Here is a 27,105-nt window from a genome sequence, read left to right as displayed (position 1 = left end):
TTCTTAGCAATATTTCAGTGTCTTTCTCCAATCTGAATCTTTCTTTTTGCTCCATCTAATAACAATGTCCATCTTCATTCTGGTTCAAGTAAAGCTGTCCTCCTAAACTCTAGTTACTATTTTTCTTTGTTTCTTTAAATTAATAAGATACTGTGATTATTTTAAGGAAAGGATTTATCTATCCATAAATGTATATTCTAGATAATTAGAAGACAGGGAAACACAGAGAGTGGGTAAAATTAAAAGATTCCTTTTTATCTTTTCCCAAACCTATTTCTACTATGATAATTCTTCAAAACTGGCTAACATTAGTGCTTCATCAATTATATTTGGAAAACCAGTAAAACTCAACAAAATGTAAAATTAGTACTGAATTTTTATAGTTTTAATTCCCATTTAACAATTTTATTATTGCAAGGCAGTGTACTAGGATTTATAAGGAGTTCAAGATACTAGAGAGAGTTCTTGCCCTTGAAGATTTTATAAATCTTGGTAGGATGCAATTCAGTAAAATGAGAAACAGGTTTAATATCTTAATTATATGTTCCAGTGTTGTTTATGTCCCAATTATATTGGCTATTAGGAAGATAACATAAATATCAATCAAACATATTTTAGATATGTTCAAATTTCAGAAGTTACAAAAATACAAATAGTATTACATTTGTAATTAATTATTACAAATTTATTATTACAAATTATTACAAATTTAATTACTATTTGTAACTAAAATTATTACATTACCATTTTATTTAAGATACACATTACAATTCTTCTAAACCTTACCTGATAAGGCTGAAGTTTTCAGATATCCATCGAGGCTGGGTAAAATGTCTGTATAATGGGGCTGAATTACATGTTTGCAGATGTAAAGTGACCATTCTTCTAGGGCATTCAGGGCTACTTCTGCCAATGGGGTATAGCTCAGGCCCAGTTTAAAAGCCATCTATATATTAATACAAACAAGGTAAACTGAAATGCAGGGAATTTAACATTTACAGAAAAAAAACACCAATTAGTTTTGGTTTCTAAGGAATAAATGCTTTTACTGACAGATATTGCTGGAGGTGAGTAGGTGCATCCCAGGTCATTATTGGGAAAACAAGCACCACCAGTCTATGTAGTTGGTGTTATACTGCAGACTTCTAATACACAGGTATAATCCTCATGTCCACCTATAAGGGAAGTTTTGAGAGGCCAAGCCAAGCATCCTAAACCCCAAAGCTACTTGTTTTGGGTAAGTTGGTAAGTTGGGAGTGTTTCATGGGTAAGCACCAATCATGACTGCAGTGGCAAGACCTTAATACCATGTTTTCTAGAAAACATAACATTATGTGAAGAAAATGCGTTTGCTTAAGACAACGCATCTACCTTCAATGCAGGAACGTAGGCTCTAATATCAAGTTCAATGACATCATGTGGCAGGGACAGAATAAAGGTCAAACAGGAGGCCAAGAGTTCATCTTTGTATTGCTTCATTTTAACTGATACCTTAATAAGAAAGAAGAGAAATACAGTGCTATGTACCTGGAGCCTCTAATTTGAAAAATCAATTAAAAAATATTTATTCTATTCTCAAATATAAAAAGTGATCATGCAGCTTTTATATGACATAGCTTAGTTTACAAATTAAGCTGATCTCCAGGAAAAGTTCATTTATTGAAGTACTTAGTTCTTATTATAAGAGAGCTAAAGAATCCATTAGTTTCAAGTTGACATCATTCAAGCTGTATCATGAAAACTTAGGGACTTTTGAAACACAATGATTTCCTCTATTAGTGTTTCCTAATCCCTTAATCCCAATCTGGCTTAAGCAAACCAATTTCTAAGTAATTAGACAATTTATGATCACTAAGATTTTTTTATCAATATACTTCCCTTTTTAAATAGCACATGATAATACTGCATAAATCATTTAAAAGTTACCTCTTTACCAAATTTTGCAAGTAAAGCAAAGCAAGAATATTTTTCAGGATCCTCAGGAGACTGTGTCTGACTCTTCAGACCAACTCCCTATTGAATAAAGCAGTAAATCAGTAAAGTGAACAATAATTATGGATTTGTATGTCCTAATCTAGCAGTTCCCAGTCTTACTTCTCAGGGGTGAATTCATTTTCACTTTGCCAAGGCCTTCTGCAGACAGGAAAAAAAACTGGCCCCAATAACACTTCAGGCAGAGGTCAGTGAGAAACAAAGCATAAGATGGAAAATGAATGGCTGGTCAAAAGTCAGAGGCCTAGCTTAATCTATTCCCCCTTCCCTGTCTTCCAACACATACACCTATGACCCAAGAGAACTAGTCATCTCATAACTAACCAGCTGGACCACTCATAATTGACCAGGGTGTTAGGTATACTAATTTAGCTATCCTCAAATGTCACTAGTCACCAGAGGACCTGGGTGGTTTGTTAGCACAGATTGCTCAGCGTTGCCCCCAGAGTTTCTGATTAGGTAAGTCTGGAAAGGGCACAGATTTCCCAAGTAATGCTGATACTGGTCCTACAACCACACTTTGAGAACCACTGTTAATCTAACCTTATTAGCCAGGTGCTTGTAAATCAGAACAGAAAATGTTATTAATTAACTTTTTTAACAGTGTCATTCAATTGCCACTCATGCTATCAGTTTTTAAAAGTATGCAAAATAGAGATTTTTAAAACTGCAATACACTATAATCTTTTATAATGCCTTTATACACACTCATGCAACCTAAAAAAACACAAGAATATTCAATGTTCCCACGAAAAAACACTTACCTTAAAATATTTTATTTTCTTGGCATTTCTCATAGCAATAGAGAGCAATTTGTAAAAACCACTGATGAGAGGCAACCGTGTAGACTGCAAAATTAATTCATATGCAAATGAATGTATCCATGGCTCAAAAAATTCTACATGTTTCTCAGGAAGAATCTCTCTGTAAAAACAAATTAAAAGCTTAATATAGAATTTTTATCATATATTTTTATTCAGCTTCAAAATTATAAGGGATATAATCAAAAAGGTATATAATTCCATTACATAAACACTTTCATATTCCTTTTTTTCCCCTACCTGAGCATCTTTTAAAGAGAAAAACAATGGTAACTCTAAGCTGGAATGTTTAAATATATTTTAATGGTTCATATAAACAAAGTTAGAGTTTAATTCTTTTAGTATTTCATTTCATACATCTACATAAGTGGTTTTCCTATCCTATAGCCAGAAGGGTGATTTCCACCCCTAACTAATAAAAATTTTTCAAAATACCTGCAAAACTCCACCAGGTTAATGAAAGCTGAAAAATCTTTGGGTTTAGCAGGATGCAAGTTAGCAGCTGGATCTGAGGTCGGGATCACCCAAACACCAGTAGCTTCATTTTCATCCTTAAAAGGAGATATACCCAAACAAACATTGTATCAAAGTGAGAAAGGTATAGATGGGTTCTCAATTAAAATTACAACAAATAAAATTTAATAAAGCTAACAGAGCTTGCAGAAAACATTAAAGAAAAGGACACATAGGAAGTAACAAAGTGAAATGATAGAAGAATGGTACAAATACAAAAATATAAAGGGAGCGGCTATAACTTCTTGAAGCAACGATGCCTTGACAGAGGTAAAAATTTAGAACACAGAAAGTATCAGTAATGACTTGGAGGTTTCAAGCTGAGAAAGAGAAAAAACTGACAGTGTTAAGTATCAGTAAGTTACTATGAACATACAGCGTTTGTGTTATGAAACTCAGATGGATATGTTAAACAAAGAAGTGAGAAATACAGACTGGGGAGCGCCTGGGTGGCTCAGTCTGTTAAACAGCTGACTCTTGACTTCAGCTCAGGTCATGATCTCAGGGTCCTGGAACCAAGTCCTGGGTTGGGTTCTGTGCTCAGCTGAGAGTCTGCTTAGAGATTCTCTCCCTCGGCCCCTTTCAACTTGCATGTACACGTCCATTTTCTCTTTCTCAAATAAACAAACAAATCTTAAAAAAGAAAGAAAGAAACAAAGAAAGACAGACAGACAGACCCAGACTGGAAGCTATAAAGGAGGGTAAGGAGGAGTATAGGCTTCCACTAACATGCTGGAGATGAAGTAAAAAGGTCAGAAAACAGAAGATAGCAGAAAACAAGAAGAGAAAGAAGTGCTGGAAAGCCACTGAAGACAACGAAAGTGACAAAGACGTGTGTCCTAAAAAGCAGGTTTGTTGGTTGACACAGTTCCAAGAAGCCCCTCAATGAAATTATTTTAGACATACACAAAGCATAAAAAGCAATAAAAGACACACTGGTGTTCCCATCAATATCAATATCAAATATATTTTTTATTTCTATAAAAAAATAGAATAAATAGAATAAAACAAATGCAATACATTCAATGTGAAAAATGGCCTTTTACTACTTCCTTTATTTATCCTCTACATATCCACCCTACGATCTCTTGTCTAACTTCACGGTATTGCAGTGGAAGTACACATGTACTAACAAGCAAAATCTAATCTAAGAAAAAAAATTACAGGGCTAAAAAGCAAATTAGACGTTTTCCACTAGAACTCAAGCCCTTCAACACTACTGTCATTACCATAGTGTTTTACTAAAACCTGTCCTCAGATAAGAGCAGAGCAGCTTCTAGCTGGCAGCCTTAGACCATGACTTACCTTCCATCCAGGCCAAGAAATCTGGGTACATTAAAAAAAAAAAAGGTTTACTCTTCCTTTCCTGCCTATTGCCTATATTCTACTATCTCAAGAATACATTTACTACTTTGCACCCAGGCTTTGGAGTTTCCTTAGCTATAAACAAGAGGAATTCTAGGTTTCCCTATCCTACCGCAAAAAGTCACCTTTACATAAAGTAAGATCTGACTCTTTACTATTGCTAAGAAATGAGTAACAAGCCTAGTAAACAACTTTTCAATTAGCAATAATCGCGCCTCGGATAAACCTCATTGGCTACGATACTGCCACTGCACAAAGCTATAAACAACTTTTTAAAAAATAAGTGGTTTTAAAATATTAAACATATGAATTACTTTTGACCAAATCTAGGGATAACATTTTCTACACACTTTGCTATTCAAATAGCAAAGTATCAATGACACACATGAATGCCGCTACTCTACAAATATGGCATTTTCCCCCTGGATGCTTTCATACAAAGAGAAGCTGGTATAAAAATGATGCAAAATTATTAGTGACAAAAACTTCTAACCTCGTGTCCCCCAGCATTCTGTTTCTCTAGTGTAAGATCCAATTTCTCAATAATCTTCAAAACTGATTTGACAAATTCATCATATAGCAAATGATTCAGATTTTGCAGGGAGGAATTCACAAAGAAAAATGCTTCATCCGCTAAAAGAGAATCCTTTAAAGAAAAATAATAAACTTCAAAATTTTATGCAAAAAAAGTATCAGTATAAGCATTACAATGCATATGTATATATGCATATTTAGTAACTACATAAGATTTACCTGGAAGTTTTCAAGCTGCAAAATGCAGACACTTTCCTAAATTAGGACAAAATCATTTCAGTCAGATATGACCTACCCAGGCATGTAATAGATACTTACTAAGTAGAGAGTAGCAAATGAGATTTAGGCAAACCTTGTCAAAACATTTATCTCACTTAATGTGTGTGTGTGTGTGTGTGTGTGTGTGTGTGAAAACACATTTGTATACTATACACACACATATATTATGTACTTATATTTACAGAAATATATATGCATATACACTTATATATATACACACACATAAATTTGCAAGCATGCATATATATATATATATATATATATATATATATATACACACACATGTAAGCATACATGCATGTGAATAAATATACATCTATCCCCAGAATGGACTTAAACATATAATTTATCACTTCTATAAAAGTGAAACTATTCTATTCCAAAAATACAGGCCAATTACTCTGCCTCTACTCAGTCAAATTTCTATGGAACTTGGCCTCAAAATATAGGAATATCTGACGTCACACATAAGAAATACAGTAGGTAAAATTATTAACACTACTATACTATTTTACCTCAATACGAAAACAACTAAAAACTCCTAAGATTTTTCACAGGATAGAAATCATCTATGGGAAAAAAAAAAAAAAGAAATCATCTATGGACAAAAATTGTTTTTCCTAGGCAGAACCAGGCTTAAAGTTGACATCAGAGAAACATCTACCAGAAGCATTAAGCAGGAGGCATTATTCTAATCACAAATAACATAAATAACTGTGTACCAATCTTCCTCACACCTACTGAATCAGTGAGATTTAGCTCTTTTTTAATCTTCATCTTTAATACATAAAAAGAGAATAGCTCTTCCATGGTGATGATACTGTTATACTTTTGTTACCTAAGAGGCTGGATCTGTTGGGAAGAATAACTTAGCATCAAACATACTACACTGGTTACTCAAGGATGAAAGGAGGACTCAGCGAAGGCAATTACTACGTTTACATGAGTTCTATAGTTTTGCTCTTAACTTATACCATTTTAGTTTTTTATTACTCAAATTACTTTTTAAAAAACAATGGAAAAGTTAGTAAAATTTAATTCTAAAATAAGAAAGTTTAAGAGTGGGCGCCTGGGTGGCTCAGTGTGTTAAAGCCTCTGCCCCCAGGTCCTGGGATCGAGCCCCACATCTGGCTCTCTGCTCAGCTGGGAGCCTGCTTCCTCCTCTCTCTCTCTCTCTGCCTACTTGTGATCTCTGTGTGTCAAATAAGTAAATAAAATCTTTAAAAAAAAAAAAGGTTTAAGAGTAAAACTATAGAGACTAATTAGAGGAACTTTAAAATAGTCATTTTTACCATCATCTGGTCACAACTCAGGAGACTTCTAAAAAGATCCAAATAGTCTTTATATGTGGGCATTTTCCACTTGCCAGTTCTAACTTCCCCTGATGCACGATAATCTTCAGATTCAGACTCAACACCCTGGGCAGGAAGACAACATGCCAATATTTACTGGTGGATTCACAAAATAAGCACAGCTGCCAGAAAGTTCTGATTTTCAGAATCTTCTAAGCTAAAACACCCACTAGTAGGAGACTGTAATTTGAGGAAGATAGTATAGCATGAAAGGATAATAAGCAAGCTGAGAAAGAAATCATAATTTTTCTAACAGGGACTAAAATAGTGACACAAGAACAAATATTTCACAACAATACCCAAGGAATGTGTTATGAGTCATTTATCTCACTTTCCTGCTCAGGTCAATCTTCCACCTCATCCCAGTTCCTATAACTTCAAGTAACTAAGAAATACCTTCCATGACACATCTAAGCATTTTGCCTCGGAGTTTCAAGACAGAAAACATTCCCTTCTTATAAAAATGTATAAATAATAGTAATGTTACATTTAAGGATGTTCCACAATGTAAGAGAAGTTTATTTACCTGGCATTATGTTCTACACTTCTCAAAATGTGAGGGATGGCTAATAACTAAAAGAACATTTTTGTATATTTATGGACTAAAACCCCAGTATCACTTCTAATTTCCAGTGACAAGACTAAATACCGAAACATTAGATTCAGAGTTTACCTTTTGAAGGATCACTGGCTTTGAACATATTCTGATTAAACCCTGATGCACTGAAAAAAGAAAATGAAAACAAAAATAAAGGAAACAACAAAAAGTAAACCATTATTTCACTGAATGTAACTATACCTCTTAATTTTTTTTTCCTTTAAGTTTGTTAATATCTTTAGTTTAAAATTTTGGACTATTAAGATTCAGAAGCAAAAGGAAGAAAAAAAGAGATGGAAAAAGGAGGTTATGATCCACCAAAACATGAGTTTTCCAAGAGGCATCAAAAGATATGAAAGGTATCTATATCAAACAACATGTTAAGTATTTGTCTTTCATCATCATAAAAATAAGGGTGAGTTCCAAACTTACCCACAGTACTGATGCAATTCCAGAGAACTGGTCCTTTTCCCCCTAAGGCTAGGAAAACTTTCACTATGGCTTTACAACACACTGACTGCATTTTTGGACTGTACTGTGGGAAACTGTCTATCTGTACCACCATGAGATGTTCCAGAACTGGAGTATACACCTCAGGAACCTATCAGAAATGGAGAGCAAACTACAAGTTAGAGGAGGGAATAAACAATATATGAATAACACAAATATCCAAAGTAATTACAACTAAAGTGGACACATATTAGATAAATTAAAAAACCTGGCTTATATCTAATCTACAAATAAGCCGAACACTTACTGTAACTACCTAAAAAAATTAGAGTAAAGCTGTCTGAATGATACTTAAGGTGAAATTCTATCCCAAGCAGTAATCTTAATCTCTTAAAGATAAAACAAATAACAAATAATTTTTCCTGCTCTGAATAACAAGAAGTCAAGTTTCCTGGCAATAATTCTATTAACACAAAGTACTAATTAAAAATGTCACCTTGATCACAGTGGTGCCTGTACCAAATACATACAATTCATATGACTCCATGAAATTATCTAAAGAACTGAGATTAAATAGTTAAAACCGTGCTCAGTTTAATGAATTATTTCACTTACTGTATCAAGGTAAAGCAAGACACTTGCAATAGACTGCAGGAAACTTGGCATGTGGTAAACGTGGTCATCAACAGTGTCTATCTGGGTGAGGAACAGCTGCTTGCAGCGCTGAATGAGCTCTACGTACATGAAGTCAACATCTTTTGCATTTACGACCTTGCAAGGCTTTCAGAAAGGTAAACAAAGGTCTTTATCAATGTTATCAATGTCAAAATAATGATATTGAAGGTGTCATGTTAAGTCATGTAATTATAAGCTGAATAATTAAGCTTTTTAATGGAGATGAAAGTTATAAAATACATTTCACAAAGATGCTTTTAAAAATAATCTGTAATTATATTCTAAATATGCCTTTATATACAAAAAAATCTATTGATGGTCGACTATTCAAGATATTGCTTAGATGGTAACTATCAAAGACAAATGAGATGCAGCCTATGCCCCATGCGGCTAGTCACCTAGACGGGGAAACTGAGAACCCAAAGCTAGATTTTGCTACTACACTATCCTACACACTACACTCAGAGCCATCTTTGTAACTCACAAATATGATAATGCTATTACCAGCTTCTGATTTTTCAAAGGCTTCTTTGGACCTTCGATCTGACAGTTAATCTTTTTAGAGTCCTCTCCCTTTTTGTCTGTCATGCTCCAGCTACACTGTGAACATACTCTAACTACAGTGAACAAGCTGAAGTTGTTTAGACCATAGTGTATAAAGTTGAAAATTCCACGTTCTCATTTACCTTTGAGCCTTCTCACATACTGGTTCTTCTGCCCTATATATATTCAAAGGAGCCAACAGAGACAAATGAAGATGAAGATTAAAAAGAGCAAGAGGAGGGAGTATTATTTGGAAGCAATGAGGAAATGATCAGAAATGGAATCAGTAGTGAGAGTAGAAAGCTGGGATACAGGGACTCTCCTCCCTGGAAAAAGGGAGTAGACATTGACGGGTAGCTCTGTAGAGAGGAAGCAAGTGATTTATTTTAAAAAGTAGAAGTCGCAGAGATCCACTAAGAGGGAAATAACTATAATTATTATCAATATTCTTTTTTATGCTTATTTTGGTTTTTTAGAGAGGGAGGGGGAGTGACAGAGAAGAGGGGAGAGGGAGAAAGAGAATCTTAAGCAGGTTCCACACCTAGCACAGAGCCTAACACGGGGCTCCATCTCACAACTGTGAGATCAGATCATGACCTAAGCAGAAATCAAGGGTCAGATACTCAACTGACTGAGCCACCCAGGCACCCCATCAATATTCTTTTTTTTTTTTTTTTTAAAGATTTTATTTATTTATTTGACAGAGAGAGATCACAAGTAGGCAGAGAGGCAGAGAGAGAGAGTGAGAGGGAAGCAGGCTCCCTGCCAAGCAGAGAGCCTGATGCGGGACTCGATCCCAGGACCCTGAGATCATGACCTGAGCCCAAGGCAGCGGCTTAAACCACTGAGCCACCCAGGCGCCCACCCCATCAATATTCTTAAATACACTTCTGTCATAAGAACATCTCTTTCTAAAACACTGAGTGATACCAACTACAATTTTACTTCATAAATAAAGGATAGCATAGCACAGTAGAAAAAACATGGTGTTTCAAGTCTTCAGGCTTGAATTTACATCTTGGCTCTGTCAATTATTTACTGAGTGTCCTCTCTCTCCTCAGAGAGAAATTACGTAATTTCTCTCTGTCTCAGTTTCCTTATTTGTAAACTGGAATAATAGTCCTAAAAGCCTGTAGGAGAGTTATGAAAATTTGAGATAGTATGTATACAGAATCCTAGTACATAGCTGGAATTGAATAAACAAGTTAACAACAAAGCAAGTAACAACAATACTGTCACAAGTGTAGATGCTATTCAAAAATGCAATAAATTATATTCCTTTAAACACTCAAAATGAAACTAAAAAGAATAAATCAATGAGCCATACTCCTGCAAAAAGTCCATATCCACGAATTGCGATGGATAAATCTTTGCTGTTTGAATCCATGTTCCTGATGATTCCATAGAATTGCTCCATGAAGTACTGTAGCTTACTCTTATGCATTTCCGCATCTTTTGCCACCATAAAAGAAATCTGCAATTGCATAATATTTACTTTTTAGAAATATTTAGTAGCAAAACAAAGGAATCTATTAAAATGTAAAAAGGCTAGAATTAATTAGATATTATCAATTTGTTATAATTCTACACAATCACTTTTATTGATAAAGAATTAGTTTCAATTTACTTAGTCTGCATCAAGTTGAGAAAAGACACTGTCCTTATTACATGTGATGTATTTTTCCTAGAGAAAGACATTGAAAGAGACCATGCCAATGCAGGAAGACATGCACAAAACCAGGTTTTGAATTTAGGCTCCCCGATGAAGCAGAAAGCATAGTTAGAGCTTTTCTGTAACTCATAGCATGGTGCAGAGTTGTGTAGTCCCAGTGGCTAGCGAGTTTAGAATTAAAAGACTCAATGTCTCAGTAGAGCAACACACAAAACAGAGCTCAGGACTTACAACCAGAAAGAAACACAAGCATCTCATCTTTCAAAAAAAGTAAGCTACAAATTGTAAAGCTTGAATGAGGTGAGGCAAGGGAAAAAAGTACTCTGAGAAGCAAGTTGATCTCTATCTACCATACTGTGACAGTAACCTAAATATAAGAACTAATACAAACGTTCAAAAAATCTTTCCTGATTTCAGCATAAAGACTGTCCACAAAGACAAGTAAGGAAAGAATCTAGATAAATATCAAAGGCAGAAAAAAGGTATCCACCTTTCACAGTCAACCTCCCAATATACACACCCTAAGCCTGCATGAAACCCCATTTATTTTAGAAGAATGGGGTATCATACATACTGCCTCAAAATTTCCTTCTTCACAAGTGTATCAGGAACATGTTCCTCAAGATGTTAGGAAACACCACCAACTTACTTAATCACGGAATAGTTTTTCACTTTATGAATATACTATAATGTTTATAATTTATAAAGTGTTTCTAATTTTGATTATTGTTTTCAGCAAACATTCTTTTTATACATTATTATCTAATTGTTCTCTGCATATAGTAGCAAAAAGTTGGAAAGAATTATCCAACAGCAGAGGACAAATATAAATATGACTTAAATATAATTTTATCAGTTATGCTGCCATTACAAATTAATCATGCAGCTCTCAATGCACTATCAGGAAAACATATCCAACACAATGGAAAAATCATAAAGTCACAGAAATTATGAATATTCCTTAAGAAGAAATGAAATGAAAGGAGGTAAGGTGGGAGAGAAAGAAGGAGAGAGTAAGGGAACAGAGAAAGAGAGGGGGAGGTCTAGGAGCAATGCTATTAAAATAGTGATTCTTTTTTTTCCCTTAATGGTAGGATTTCAGAAGATTTTAACAGTCTTCTTTGTACCCTTCTGTATTTTTTTTTCATTCTATGCTGCTATCCTACAACGTTTATAAGAACTTTATAGAAATCTATGAAAAAATTTCTTTCCCTCAGAAACAATTTTTAAATTTACATACAACAGTCAAAATAATATTGGAAAATAAAGAAGCTGGAAGACATCCACCACTTAATTTCAACACTTAACATAAAGCTAAAATAGCCAGGACAGTGAGGTACTGATGTAAGGACAGATGAATGGAACAAAAGAGAGAGTCCCACCAATAAAACCTATCAATTGCTTTTTTGAAAAAGATACAGAGGTAAGTCACTGGGGAAAGAAGAGTCTTTTCAACAAATGATGTTCACAGCTAAAATTAGGGGGGAAAAATCAACTTCCAACCCTTACTTTATACTGTACACAAAAACCAATTCAAAATGGACTACAGACTACAAAACTGTAACTCTAAGACTTCTTGAAGAAAACTAGGAGAAAATCTCTATGACCATGAGATAGGCAAAAATTTCTTAGGACATGGAAAGGAAAACTGGTTGGAAAACTGGTAAACTGGACTTAAACTTTAAAACATCTGCTCTTTCAAAGATGCCATAGAAGAGAAATTATTTGCAATATTTTTAGAAAAAGACTTGTATCCCAATGATGTAGAGAACCCTCACAACTCATTTATAAAAAGACATACAACCTAATTTTAAAATAAGCAAAATATCTGAATGAATACCTCACAAAATATGAGGCTACTAAATATAGGAAAAGAGATCATTATCAACAGTCACCATGGAAATTCAAATTATAACCACAGTAAGGTAACATCATACACCCATGAGAGAGATAAAATTGAAAAGACCAACAATACCTTCTGTTGATGAGGATATGGGCTGACAGAAACTCCCATGCACTGCTAGTGGGAATTAAACTGGTGCAACCAGCTTGAAAAGAGTTCAGCAGTCTCTTATCGTTTAATATATATCTACCATATGACCCAGCCAATTTTACCCAAGGCTTTTACCCAAGAGAAGTGAAAGCGTATGTCCACACACACACTTCATCACAATGTTCTTAACTATTTTAATTAAAATAGCCCCAAGTTGGAAATAACCCAAATGTCTATAAACATTCTGTGTATATCCCTGCAACGGGATACTGTCTGTGCCACAGTTCAGATAGGTCTTCATGGAATAGTTTGTAAATTTAACTACCATTTAAATACCACAAACTTTTGGTGAATCTTGAGTTTTCCAACAGAAACAACTCAACCAGCCTAACTCCGTAACACCTGGCCTAAAAACAGCAGGTATTTCTAGATACCTTTGAATGCTCAGACCCACAAGTACATTCCCTCTAGCATTCTTAATTCTACAATCACATCCTAACTAGATGGAAAATACACAAGGGCAAATGGATTCTTCTTTTTCTTGAAATAAGGTGGAACACAAACATCTTAATATGACAGTGGGCCCTCACCTCTCAGATGTTTCCTCACCCCCACGTGGCTGCGCCTGGCTCTGAAATCCCTGACTCCCCAGCCTTCCTTCCTTCTACCTCATCATTGCCGTATCTCATGCCCATTAGACTCCCTCAGTCTTGGCTCTGTGGCTATGATCAGATCTGATATCTTCCTACCTTTCTTTCAGTCCTGATGCCACCCATGTGGCTGATTAATAATCAAGCCTTTTACTTTAAATACTACAGAAGCTAATAGATCAACCTCTACTCATTTTTAAAATGTGCATGCACAAAACTGAAATTTAATTTTTTGCATGGAAAAAATACTTTTAAATAGAAGTTGCATACCTGTTTCAGAAAAGATTCCAGAGCTGAATGTGCAGCTTTTTTCAATTCTACATTTGTATGGCTACACCATTTTGACAATACTTCAAATAAAGAAACGTAGTTGTCCAGAAGGCAGGTACTAAATTGAGATGCATGCAGGGTAAATAAGCATAAGCCAGCTGAAATTGCAAAAACCATGATATTTAAAATAGAACAACAGAAAGCAACATAAAAAACTAAGAAAGCTTTAAGTATATATCAAAACTAAAACTGTTCATGAAGATCCACTATCATTCTACTATAATAACTTAGAGACCTTGATCAGAGTTCTAACACCACCAACCTTCATTTGAATCAACAGGCCAAGCTTTGCGCAGTGGTAGTATCGTAGCCAATGAGGTTTATCTGAGGCGCGATTATTAATAATTAAATCGATAGGCCAATGACCCAAAACAAAGTTCAGGAGTAGGATCAGGGTTTATTTAGATAAAGTCAGTATCAAACACTCTGGACATAAAAGATGCTCTAAAGTAATTTTTTTTAAATCATGTATTCTAAGTGTGACCATCTAACCAGTTTGCACTCTAAAAACAAAGTCTCCAAGAGCTTCCCTGTAAGTAGTTGTACATGAAACATCAGAGACATTATCATGCATATGCTCACTCACAGTTTAAGCAAAAGTTTACTCAAGACATTAATTTAAAAATCTGAAATATTACATCTTGTTAAATATACCATCTTACCTAAGGGTACCGCATATCTCTTCAGATCAATCTATTTAAAAAAAAAAAAAATACCATCAATGTTCAACAATTTCAAGTCTCAGCAATGCAAGAATTAGAGTAATATTAATCCCACCTGGGGACGAATTGCCTTTAGTGCAAAATCAAAAATCTCCTTTGAAGTCTGGGGATCTGGGAAAAAAACAAAAAGAAGCCTCCATTACAAATCCCAATAGTATCATCTGACAAACCTCACAAATGCTTTACAACAAACAGCTTTATTTCATACAGCTCAAATTCAGGAATCACATCTTCTATCATTCATTTCAGCTGAAGAGTTGCAAGCTATGACTGCTGCAGTTATTACCATAGTAAAGTCAGAAGAGAATGTGTAACAAGGACATGAGTTTCAATTCCACCTCAACACTTACAAGTTCTATTAGGTAATCTCTCAGGGCTTCAATTTTTTTTATCTTATAAAAAGGGACACTATATATTCTCTTTGAGAATTGTATGGAGGATTATATAAGGCCAAGCACATGATCATTATCCTTACGCTACCAGGCTTTTATTCAGCACATAGTACACCAAATTACAAACATGAATAAAATATGATCTTTGACCTTAGCGAACTTGTCACCTAAAGATAAAACAGCTATACAAGTATATCCCAAGACTCTTATCCTGACCTGACAGACATCACAATTATTTAACTGTCTCCCACCAGTATTCACTGCAGCTGTCCAGAAATCAAGCTTTACTCATCACTAAGTTCTCTGCCCTTGTAACGGTGACTTGCAAGCAGCAGAGGCTCAAAAATTGTTTACTTTAATCTAAAGGACAGATATATTTAAAAACAGAGCCCAACTGGGAAAGAAGATAGAGGGAAAAGGGGTCAGAGGTCAGCATGTCTGTAGAATAATGCCATAAAAGAGATAACTTAAAAGCTCCTTGTATTTAATGTAAGGAGAGAGTTCTTTTGGCTATTAGTATTCAAGACAGGCTCTAAAGACATGACAGCATTGAGCTGGGCCTAAAAGAATGGGAACTAATTTAAAAAAAAAGGGTCATTCTAATACTAATAGAAAGTGACCATGCAGACACAGGTGTACAGACTCAAGGGCTTGAGGTACCTGCCAGCACACAGTTGGTCTAGAATGGGTGGATTCAGGTGAACACAGTGAGGTGCAGGAATGCAACGGCCTGAGCTCTCAGTAGTGGGAATGGACACTGCCTCCGTGACCTTTCCCAGGCTCTGCCTCCCACTGTCTGCTGTGTCCATCTGTGCACCATCTCGACGAGCATGCTCTTGTATTTACTTTTTTATTGTGTAAAATATATATAATAGTATTTACCATGTTAACCACGTATAAGTGTACAGTTCGGTGGGGTTTAAATACATTTATATTGTCGTGTACTCACCACCATTATCTATACCCAAAACATTTTCATCATCCCCTTCAGAAAGGCTGTACCCATTAAACATTAATTCCCCTGACCCCAAGCCCCTGGAAACCTTGATTCTACTTTCTGAACCTATAAACTTCCCTATTCCTGCTACCTCATTCAGTATTTATACCTTTGTGACTGGCTTGTGACAGAGCATAATGTCCTCTAATCCACATGTTGTAGCATAGGACAGTAGTTCCTTCCTTTTTTAAGGCTGAGTAATATTCTGTTGAATGATACACTAACTTGTTTATTCATTCAACTGCTGATGGACACTTAGGTTATTACTCCCTTTTAACTATTATAGATAGTATTACTAGGAACATAAGTGTACACATTCTGGTACTCCCTTCTAAAAACCCTCTCTTATCACCTTGTCTCTCTTCAGCTATACATGTCTTTGGTCTCCTCTGTTAAGATTTCTCTAAAGGGTTTTCTGCAGATAGCCTCCACTTCCTCCCTTCCGTTCCACCTTGTCTTTGCCCTACTAAACCCTTAATCTGCTTTGCCCAGCTTGTCTTCTAACACTCAAATGAACCTTTGTGGACCCACACTGCAGCTCTGGTGGCTTTGCACTGAGACTCTACCCAGAGCAAAGCACATTACATCCTTGCCCCTCTCTCTGCACCTGCTCCCCAGCTAAATTTTCTCACACTCACAGTTTCACATATTACCTCTATGCTGAAAACTTCCAAACTTGTATCTTAAAGTCTAATTTCTCCTGCGAGATCCAGTCCTACATATACAACGGTACCCTTGACATCTAAGCTGAGATATTCTATAGACTCTATGGTTAAACATTCCAAAACAAAAGCCAGGTTTTGCCTGAAACCTGCCTCACCCAACTTAAACACCACTGCACCACACTATAAGAGCAAAGTTTCTCAATCCTACACCAAAACAAATCTTACATCCAATAGCAGTCAGGAAGATCCCTGGAGAACATCAACTAGCCCAAACCTATTCATTAGAGAAAAAAATACGGTTTCTCATTCCATTAGGAATAAAACTCCAGCTTGGAATCCCCTCACACACTGACCCCATATCCTGCGCAATCTCTCCCTAAGCACTCTCTGTGTACCACTGCGCTCCAGACACGCCAGTTCTCTTGAACCCTTCTGACCACTGTGTGCTGGCTAGGCTTGAGGTCTGGGTACTTACTGGTCCCTTTACCTAGCATGCTCTTCTGAGCTCTTTCCCAGCTGTCTCCTTGCCATCCTGCAGGCATCCTTAGGTTCTTGTTGCCTCTTCACAAAGAACCAGGAGGCTATATACATCCTCTACCCTCTCCATACTCTGATATTCCTTTCACTGTACCCAACCTGTTTACATCATTGAACCCTGAAATCTGTAATACCTTGTTCATCTATTTATTGTCTGTTTCCTCTACTAAACTGAGTTCATGATGGTAGGAATCTGGTGATTCTGATCAATGAATCTAACACCTAATTCATCATTCTTTAGATAGAGGGCACCCCAAGAAACACATACTGTATGAATGAAAACATTAGTATTAGTTTTTAGTGCTTGATGTCACAGGATCATGGGATGACAGAAAAGCTATTAAAAGTTTTACCACTTTTTGTTATATAATTTACTGCTGCTGTTGTAACTATCACTAAGTGGGTGACTTAAAAAATATAAATTTGTTACTATAAAGTTCTGGAGATGAGAAATCTGAAATGGGTCTCACTGAGGTAAAATCAGGGTGTCAGTTATCATATGATCTCACCGATACGTGGAATTTGAGAAAGGATCATAGGGGAAGAAGGGAAAAATATGAAATGGGATGAAATCAGAGAGGGAGACAAACCATAAGACACTCTTAATCTCAGGAAACTAAGGGTTGCTGGAGTGGAGAGCAGTGGGAGGGATAGGGTGGCTGGGTGATGGGACATTGGGGAGGGTATGTGCTATGGTGAGCACTGTGAATTGTGCAAGACTGATGAATCATGGACCCGTACCCCTGAAACAAATAATACATTATATGTTTAAAAAAAGGGGGGGGGGGGTGTCAGCAGAGCTGTGTTCGTTTTCCCCAGGCTTCAGGGGATTAGAATGAGGACATCACTAGGAGCCATTACTCTGCTACCACATCAGTTGTGTGGCTTTGGGCAAGTAATGTCTTAGTTCTAGTTTCCTAATCTAGAAACATAGATGTTATTACCCATCTTAGAGAGCTATTACTGGAATTTTCCTTGCAACTATTCTAGAATAGTCTTTAGCACAAGGTAAATGAGCAAAAAGTGCTGTTATTTTTCTTAGACTATATGTGTTCACTGAATATCAATTAATACCAAACGCAAATACAAAGACAAATCAACAACATCACCTGCCAGCAGGTGCAAGTGACAGAAATAAACATAAAACCTGCTAAATTAAAAATACATCATAGGAAGTGCTGTAACAGAACACAGAAGCCAGAGGAAGTGATCTCAGAGAAATTATTAAAGTTTCAAATGGGTGTTCTGTGAGCAAGAACCTGATGAAATGGGAAGCTGGTAACAGAATATGGGACAGATGATAGAGAAAACAACAGATGAGAAATCACATAGAGCTACTACAACATCCTTGGTAAGCAGTAGAGGGATGAGTAAAAATATTAGGTTGAAACATAAAATTGCTGTTTTTGTAGGTCAAAAATCATTGGATGGGCACCTGGGTGGCTCAGTGGGTTATAGCCTCAGGTCATGATCCCAGAGTCCTGGGATCAAGCCTCGCATTAGGCTCTCTGCTCAGCGGGGAGCCTGCTTCTCTCTCTCTCTGCCTGCCTCCCTGCCTACTTGTAATCTCTGTCAAATAAATAAATAAAATCTTAAAAAAAAAATCAATGGATATTGGAATATAAAAATACTGGATATTGGTATTTCATAAGTTTCAACCTAATAAAAGCAAAAACACAGGAAGTAGAAAAATTTGGCAATTACTTGAATAGAAATAGTAAGAAATAGCAAATAGAGAATTTTTTGCCGTTTAAAGAATCTTTTAGGGTTAAAAGTTCATTGCCTTTTAAAAAGAAATGAATTTCATAATGCATACAATGCCATCCTAGCTAGACTATCCTCTGAAACTTTAATTTTGAGATATTACAAGGAAACACTATAACTATAAAGAAAAGCATATTAAACAAACTTTAAAATTCATAGGCAAGAATCTATATCCTAAGAATTACAAAATGTTGATGGAAGAAATCAAAGAATAAATAAATAAACCTAAATAAATGGAGAGATAAATTGTGTTTATGGATTGGAAAATTTAGCATAGCAAAGATGTCGGTTCTCTCCTGATTAATATACAGGTGTAATGCAGGGACTATCAAAATTCAAAGTAAGTGTTTTGTAGACACAAACTTATTCTAGAATATACATGGAAAATGTATGTAGAATATACATGGAAAATGCACTTAAATGATTTCATGGGGCACCTGGGTGCTCAGTCAGTAAAGCCTCTGCCTTTGGCTCAGGTCATGATCCTGGGGTCCTGGGATTGAGCCCTAGTCAGGCTCTCTGTTCAAGGGGTGGTCCACTTCTCCCTCTGCCTCTCCTTTTCCCCCTGCCCCCATAGGTTGTGCTCCCTCTCTCTTGCTCTCTCTACCAAATAAATAAATATTAAAAAAAAAAAAAGAAAATAAATGATTTCAAAAGCAGTTCTTTTGGGGACACCTGGGTGGTTCAGTCAGTGAAGCGTCTGCCTTTGGCTCAGGACATGATCCCAGGGTCCTGGGACTGAGTTCCACATCAGCCTCCTTACTCAGTGGGGAGCCTGCTTCTCCCTCTGCCTGCCGCTCCCCCTGCTTGTGCATGCTCTCTCTCTGACAAATAAATGAATAAAATCTTAAAAAAAAAAAAAAGGCAGTTCTTTTGAAAAAGAATAAAATGGGAGGGCTTTACTCAACATTAATGCTTACTGTATAATTATAGTCAAAAAGAGAGTGCGCTGTTGGCAGAGACATATATACATAGACCAATGGAACAGAATAGAGAACTTGAAAAATAGAACAAACACAAATATACACCCCAAGTAAGTTTTTACATAGGCACATAAACAATTCAAAAGTGATTTGGCAATGATTTCATGGACATGACAAAAACACAGGCAACAAAAGAAAAAATAGATAACTAGACTTCATCAAAATAAAAAGCCTTTACACATCAAAGGACATAAAGGCAACCCACAAAATGGGAGAAAACACTCACAAATCACGTATTTGGTAAGGAATTGATACCCGAATACCTAAAAAACTCCTACAATTCAAAACAAAGTCAAATGATCCCATTAAAAAATTGGGCAAAGAACTTAAATTACATTTCTCCAAAGAAAATACGTAAATAGCCAATAAGCACATGAAAAGCCACTCAACATCACTAGTCATAAGGAAAATGAAATGAAAACCATAATGATATACCACTTCACACCCATTATGATGGCTATTATCAAAAACAAGAAAATATCAAGTATTGGCAAGAATATGGAGTAACTGGAATCCTTATGCATTGCTGGTAAGAATATAAAATTGTTGTAGGTGCTCTGGAAAACAACATGGCAAAAATTTAAACACAGAATTAGCATATAATCCAGTGATTCCACTTCTGGGTATATCCCTCAAAAACAAAAGCAGGGACTCCAACAGATATTTGCACTTTCTAGCAGCATACTCACAAGTCAAAAAGAAGTGATTTGGGGAGGATGGAGGGCTGTGGTGGGGAAGAAAGGCGGCTGTGGCTATAAAAGGATAGCTGGAGGGCTTAGGGTGATGGTCTGTTTAGTATCTTGACTATGGTCGTTCATACACAAATCTGTACATGATAAAACTGCAGAGAATGAAATACATGCAAAGGTGTGCATATAAAACTAGTGAAATGTGGATAAGGTTGGTAGATTTACCAATGTCAATACCCTGGTCATGCTATTGTACTAGTTATAATAGAGGTCATCACTGTAGAAAGTGGGTAAAGGACAAAGGAACCTCTCTGTATTATTTGTCACAACTGTGTGTGAATCCACAACTGGCTTAAAAGTCCAAAAAAATAAATAGGCAATTCATTTTAGATTTAGTTGTTTTTTTTTTTAAGATTTTATTTATTTATTTGACAGAGATCACAAGTAGGCAGAGAGGCAGGCAGAGAGAGAGAGAGGGGAGAAGCAGGCTCCCCGCTGAGCAGAGAGCCCGATGCAGGGCCCAATCCCAGGACCCTGGGACCACGACCTGAGCCAAAAGCAGAGGCTTTAACCCACTGACCACCCAGGTGCCCCTAGAATTACAGTTTTTGAACTAAGAAGAAAATCAACAAAAGTCAAACAATACCTTCTTCCATGGATTTGGTGAAGTTGCACATGAGTGAAGACAAGCCCTTCAGACACCCTGCCAGAACAGGCAGTTTGGGCTCTCTTATTGCTGATGTCATCTTAAAAAAAAAAAAAAAAAAAGAGTTTTAAAGCTATCGTTAAAGGCAAAAACACAATCAAATCTTTGGAAGCAGAGGAGCATACAGTTTGCCATACCTGGGTCTTAAGTTCACCCAGAAAAGCCCGGAACAGTTTTTCTGAATTATGTATCATTTCACTAGGATGAACTTCACCTAATACTCCCAGAAGCTCATATATTTTTTCTAAAACTGAAAAATAAATTTTAGATAGGCCAAAAATTACATTTAAATAAACAAAAATGTATGAACAACAAAATTAGAGAACATAAAGTTCAAAAGTAATTTCATAATAAGACATAGAAAATATCTAGTTTTATGTACCAAAATCTTTCCTGATAAATTTTATGACAATCTACTATCATAAACTAAGTTACATTTGATATGTGTTGTGAGTTTTCTTTTCTTTTTCTGTGAGCTTTCTACTTAAAGAAATCATTTCATGGGGCACCTGGCTGGCTCAGTCAGTAGAGCTTGCAACTCTTAATCTCAGGGTCATGGATTCACATGGGTGTGAAGCCTACTTAAAATAAAATAAATCATTTCATAAAGATGAAACTTTCAGAAGCAGAAGTATTCACATGTTTTTGTCTATTTCCATTTGGGTTTGTTTTCAGCAAAAAGGATTCGTCTGTAAAACATATAAATGCTTTAGTAGAGAAAAACATTAAGTTTTACACTAATTTTTTAAAGTCAATTTGTTAAAATATTTAAAAATAACATTTGAATGCATCTCACCTGTATCCTGTACTTTTGTTTTCGATGCAAGTTCTCCATAGAATTTGCTAAATAACTCTCCAATTCTACATTCATCCATGAGTCTAGAACTTCTTAAAATCCGAAGTAACTAAAATAATACAAACTACATTGTCTAAACAAGAAAAGAATGACAAGGCTTCCTCTTCTGCACTGTTTCTATACAACAAAGCTCCAGAATCATGTGTCTCTAGGGGATTTCCTTGGCCTCTTGTCACTACTATCTAGCCTGATTATTTGGAGGTGGAGGCTGAGGCAGGTGGTAGAAGACAGAGGATACAAAGGGAAAGAGGCTGTAGACTTAAGTTTACCTTCCCAAGAAACCAATAATATGACTAGAACCATTCTCTCCGAGGCACTTAAGACAAGGAATAACAAACCTAAAGGAATTCTAAAACAGAGATGCAATAAAAGAGATGCATCTGAAAGATAAAACAGGTGAGAATGAACACCCAAGAAGCACTTAAATACAACATACAGGCCCATTTTCATGGTATGGCTTAGGAAAGAACTCAAAGCTACAATGATGTGGATTTTGGCAACTCTTAGAAGCCTTAGTTTTTAAGAGTCATGGTAATGATTTTTCCTCTTAATTCCCCTCACAACTCAAAATTCTTCCTCTGCTACCCAGAAAAGACTGACAGCAAAAGACCACGGTATTAACAGGTGATGGTCAGAAAATCTTGCCCATACATCAAAGTGACTAAAGCTTAGCCTCCAACATCTCTCACTCAAAACATAACTTAAAACTTTTCTGCTTTTTAAGTTATATGCTTAATATGAAATCCATGTACTTAGAAATAATAAAATTACCTTAATAAGAAGATCTAGGGCTGGGATTTTACATTTGGCAGCTTTATCCTTTGTGTAAACACTGGTACAAGTATTCTAGGTTTTAAAAGGAGAGATACCAAAATCATCAGTAACATCTTAGTTCTTCACAAGAGCTAAAAATTCATCTCTGAGAGGAGCAATACCGATATACAACCTACTACAATTTAGTATTCAGCTGTTAAAAGTATAATATTAAGACTGTGGACTCTGAAAAACAATCTGAGGGTTTTGGAGGGGTGGGGGGGGGTGGGAGGTTGGATGAGCCTGGTGGTGGGTATTATGAAGGGCATGTATTGCATGGAACATTGGGTGTGGTGCATAAACAATGAATTCTGGAACACTGAAAAGAAATTTTTAAAAAAATCATAAAAATTTTTAAAAAATTTTAAAAAGTAAAGTATAATATTAGAGTACATAAACACACAGATTAAAAACTACTGAAGATATTTATGTAGTATGTTATGGTAATTATATCAATAACAATCACAAATCACAAAGTAAAGAGACACCTGACCAGGATTAAAAACAAAAAAAGTTATGCCTCCTTGCATACTTCCCATAGCACTTGTTGCCATATATCAAGAAAGCAAGCATGAAAAAATTTAAAAAGGTAACTAAAGCAATTCAGAGAAGAATGGTTGGGACTCCATAGTAGAACAGCTCAGTCTAGAAGGAGGCTACTTGGTTCCAAGTTTTGGGTGAAGTTTCTTAACTTCTAAGTCTCATTTCTAAGCTTAACGAAATTAAAAATACCTACCTCAAAGAGTTTTAGTAAAATTAAGAAAGACAAACTGTACCATGAAAAAACTTTGTAAAATATGAAGTGCTCTACAAATGCTAGTTACTCCTACTGTTGAAGCAATTTTTAAAAATACAGTTGACTCTTAAACAGCACAGGCTGGAACTGTACAAGTCTACTTATAACCACTTATACCCAGAATTTTTTCGATACAGTAAGGTACTGTAATATATTTTCTCCTATGATTTCCTGAATAACATTTTCTTCTCTAGCTGACTCAACTATAAAAATACAATCCATAATACACAGAACATACAAGACATGTGCTAATCAACTATTTATGTTTATCAGTAAAGCTTCCAATCAATAGTAGGCTACTGACAGTTAACTTTCTAGGCAGTCAAAAGTCAGATACATGGATTTTCAACTGCATGCAGCAGGTCAATACCACTACCCCTGTTGCTCAACGTTCAACTGTGTTAGGACTCCAAACCAGAAGGGCTAGAAATCAATAGAAGATAAAATTAAAATCTATTCAAAAAAGATTGATAATTATTACATCATATATTATGGCTAATTGTAATCAATAAAATAACTTCTTATAAATTACCCCAGACTGAATTTATACTTCTTCATCAAATCTTAGCATCCAAGAACTAGAAGTAATTTGGGGCTAATAAAAACAACTTAACTTATGCCACTTGTTGAAAGCAAAACAGGTCTGAGAAAGAACTACTTAATTTATTATTACTAGTTCCACAGTAAATTATGAGGACACCTGGAGAAGGCAAATGGAAAGAGAACGGGAGGCACAAGAAAGGCAAACTTCCAACTGCTGCCAAAGGGCCCGTAAGAAGGACATGAAATAAGAATCTTACCCTGCAGAATTCTTTAACATTGTTTATTAGTGTTTTGAAACTTCCCCACAATTCAAAAAACCCAATTTATTATGACTTTTTACAAAAGACATTATTTATCCTATGTGCAAAAAGTTATCAAAGTAGTTTTTGACAAGGGCCTTACCTTATTAAATCTGAAAAGAATAGCCCACTTCATTATTAGCCCATAATCAAGCACAAATTAAGTAAAAGTCCTTGATGAGAAAGGAGAAATAAAATATAAACCCAAGTTTAATTCACAGCATAAGTTAAAATCAAAGTCGGTATATAATGAGATACGTTTTTTTTCTCCTTACCTTAATTTCTAGAGAATAAGGTGTGATCTTCTGGCCAATTTTTTCTACGAAAATACATAAAAATTTTAAGACTTCTTCTCTACAATCACGAAACTGTAACAAAAGAAATAAACACAGTAAATATGGGCAGGAAGAGTCACTCCAACATAAAGGAGTGTACAAGAAAAGGAAAACAAAATCAACTTACTTCATCAATGCTAAGTGATTTCCGAACAAACACAAGCAAACCGAAATCTTTGGAAAAAATTAAGGAAGTCTGTAATGCTGGACCAAAAAAAAAAAGTTAGAGTTACTAAGAAGCACTCCATAAACCCACCCTAAATGGGCTGCATGTTTCTCAATTCAGCCATATAAGCAATTAAACACTAACTTAAGGCTTCTGCATTTAAACAAGGAAAACAGGAAACTGTAGGTGATATTCCACTGGGATGACGGAAGAATAAAGGCCCCAAAGATACCTGAGCTCTAATCCCAATATCACACCTGTGAATACACTAACTTTACATGGCAAAAGGACATTAAGGCTGCAAATGGAATTAAGGTTACTAATCAGTTGATTAAGAAAAAGGGGGAGGATTATCCTGGATTATCCATAGGTCCAATATAATCACATGAGCCCTTACCAGTGGAGGAGAGAGTAAGAAAAATGGAGAGCGAACAGGAGAGAAGAGAGATTTCAAGCACAGGAGTTATTAGACCTGTAGTTGCTGGCTTTGAAGACCAAGGCTATGACTCAAGAAATGTGGGTGGCTCCTACAAGCAGGGAACATCATGAAGGAAAAGGGACTTTAGTCCTATAATTTTCAAAGAACAGAATTTTGCCAACCTGAATGAAATAGGAAATGGATTCTACCTGAGGGCCTTTAGAAAGTGAAGTGACCTGCCAGAAGCCTTGGTTTTAGTTTGGTGAGACCCCTGTGGGCTTCTCACTTCAGAATTGCAAGATTATTAAATCTATGTTGTTTTAAACTACTACGCTTGTGGTATTTGTTACTGCAGCAATAGAAAACTAATATATTCCTCTATAATCTTCCACCTGAGAAAACATATACTAAACATTCAGAATAAACTTGGAGCTACTTTATAAACGAAATAACGAAAGGAACAAAAAAGGAATTCTAACTTACAAACTTTGAGACTAAGGGCGCTTCGGTGGCTCACTCAGTTAAGCATGGGGCTCAGTTTTGTCTGAGGTCATGATTTTATGGTCTGTGAGATGGAACCAGACCTGCGGTTCCATGCTCAGTGGGGAATCTACTTGAGATATTCTTTCTCTGCCCCTCCCCCTCTCTAAAAACAAAACAAAAAAACCTTGAGACCAGAAAGCATTTACATGTTAGGTTTTTTTTTAATTTATTTCCCCATTAGTAATATATCCTTGACAATATATAGGTACTAGACAGCACTAGAAGTTTTCGTACAGTGGTATATTTTAAAAGTGCTGAAAAGAGGCACTTTTACTACAAAGGAGCAAAAGATTCTCATTCAGGGACTGCTAAAAAAAATGTTAAAAGAACTGCAGGGCTATAAGTTACATTTCTGCAATGCTTCTCAGAAGTACGAACAGCAAACGTAAGAGTTGGGAAAAGGTACTGGAGGATTTAGGCGCTTTCTAAAAAGGTAAAAGGAAATACTTTCCTTTGGTTCCCTCTGCCTCCTTTGCATAGCAATGATTGCCAAATTTAGGATATTTTCACCAACATTAATTTTAAAGCATCTTTACTCTGCTAAGAAAAAATGTAGCATGATAAACCACTTTTTACACACAACCACGGAAATTCCGACAATCCAGAATCAAACGACTGGACTTTTTCAAAACACTATTAGATAAACCCGCCAGGAGAGAAAACTCCAGGCTGTTAGGCCCCCGTATAACACGGAAACCCCAAACGCGCACGCGCATTGGTACCCTCCTCGGCGCGTCGGGGACAGTACCCACCCAGCACCGCGTGGCCGGAGCTCAGCACGCACTCCTGCCCCAGGCCCCGGATCAGCTGATAACTGGCCATCGCCGCGCTGCAGCGGTCCCCCGCAGACAAGGACTCCTGCAGCTGCAGTAGGGAGCCCCGCATGTCTGACGCGGAGTCAGCCATCACGCCAAATCCAGCATCGCGCGTGCGCACACCCTGTCCGGGTCCCGAAATGCCGTGGGGCTCGGAGGCGGGGTTCATGGGTTGGGGGCGGGGTTCTCAGGGCAGGGGCGGTGCTCGCGGTTGCGGGAAACTTCGGGGAGACCCTGAAAGGAGGGGTCTTCTCCTCTCCTAGGAAAAGCCCCTTAGGTGTCAGTTAAGATACTGGCAG

At 36.3% G+C, this 27,105-nt stretch overlaps 1 protein-coding gene and 2 pseudogenes across 4 annotated transcripts in view; 1 reads left to right on the top strand and 2 right to left on the bottom strand.

Moving 5' to 3' along the window:
* PRKDC (protein kinase, DNA-activated, catalytic subunit) overlaps positions 1-26,905 on the bottom strand; it is a 239,744-nt gene extending 212,839 nt beyond the window's left edge. For all 4 annotated transcript variants that reach the window (XM_046001490.1, XM_046001500.1, XM_046001508.1 and 1 more), the window contains exons 1-21: positions 26,744-26,905; positions 24,992-25,068; positions 24,805-24,897; positions 22,850-22,924; positions 22,019-22,127; positions 21,360-21,472; positions 21,163-21,262; positions 14,545-14,600; positions 14,430-14,460; positions 13,708-13,865; positions 10,450-10,596; positions 8,520-8,684; positions 7,887-8,055; positions 7,530-7,579; positions 6,797-6,922; positions 5,185-5,337; positions 3,249-3,364; positions 2,757-2,916; positions 1,927-2,013; positions 1,372-1,491; positions 787-946 (exon numbers count right to left, since the gene is read on the bottom strand). In XM_046001490.1, coding sequence (XP_045857446.1) covers positions 787-946; positions 1,372-1,491; positions 1,927-2,013; positions 2,757-2,916; positions 3,249-3,364; positions 5,185-5,337; positions 6,797-6,922; positions 7,530-7,579; positions 7,887-8,055; positions 8,520-8,684; positions 10,450-10,596; positions 13,708-13,865; positions 14,430-14,460; positions 14,545-14,600; positions 21,163-21,262; positions 21,360-21,472; positions 22,019-22,127; positions 22,850-22,924; positions 24,805-24,897; positions 24,992-25,068; positions 26,744-26,897 — 2,419 coding nt within the window. In that variant the 5' untranslated portion in view covers positions 26,898-26,905. The remainder of the gene's footprint in view (positions 1-786; positions 947-1,371; positions 1,492-1,926; positions 2,014-2,756; positions 2,917-3,248; positions 3,365-5,184; positions 5,338-6,796; positions 6,923-7,529; positions 7,580-7,886; positions 8,056-8,519; positions 8,685-10,449; positions 10,597-13,707; positions 13,866-14,429; positions 14,461-14,544; positions 14,601-21,162; positions 21,263-21,359; positions 21,473-22,018; positions 22,128-22,849; positions 22,925-24,804; positions 24,898-24,991; positions 25,069-26,743) is intronic.
* On the bottom strand, positions 4,778-4,951 carry LOC123927770 (annotated as a pseudogene).
* On the top strand, positions 14,052-14,251 carry LOC123928018 (annotated as a pseudogene).
* Positions 26,906-27,105: the final 200 nt, after the last annotated feature.

Source organism: Meles meles, chromosome 1 (genome assembly GCF_922984935.1).
Source record: "Meles meles chromosome 1, mMelMel3.1 paternal haplotype, whole genome shotgun sequence".
In the NCBI taxonomy this organism is placed as follows: domain Eukaryota; kingdom Metazoa; phylum Chordata; class Mammalia; order Carnivora; family Mustelidae; genus Meles; species Meles meles.
This window is presented reverse-complemented; position numbering and strand designations above follow the sequence as displayed.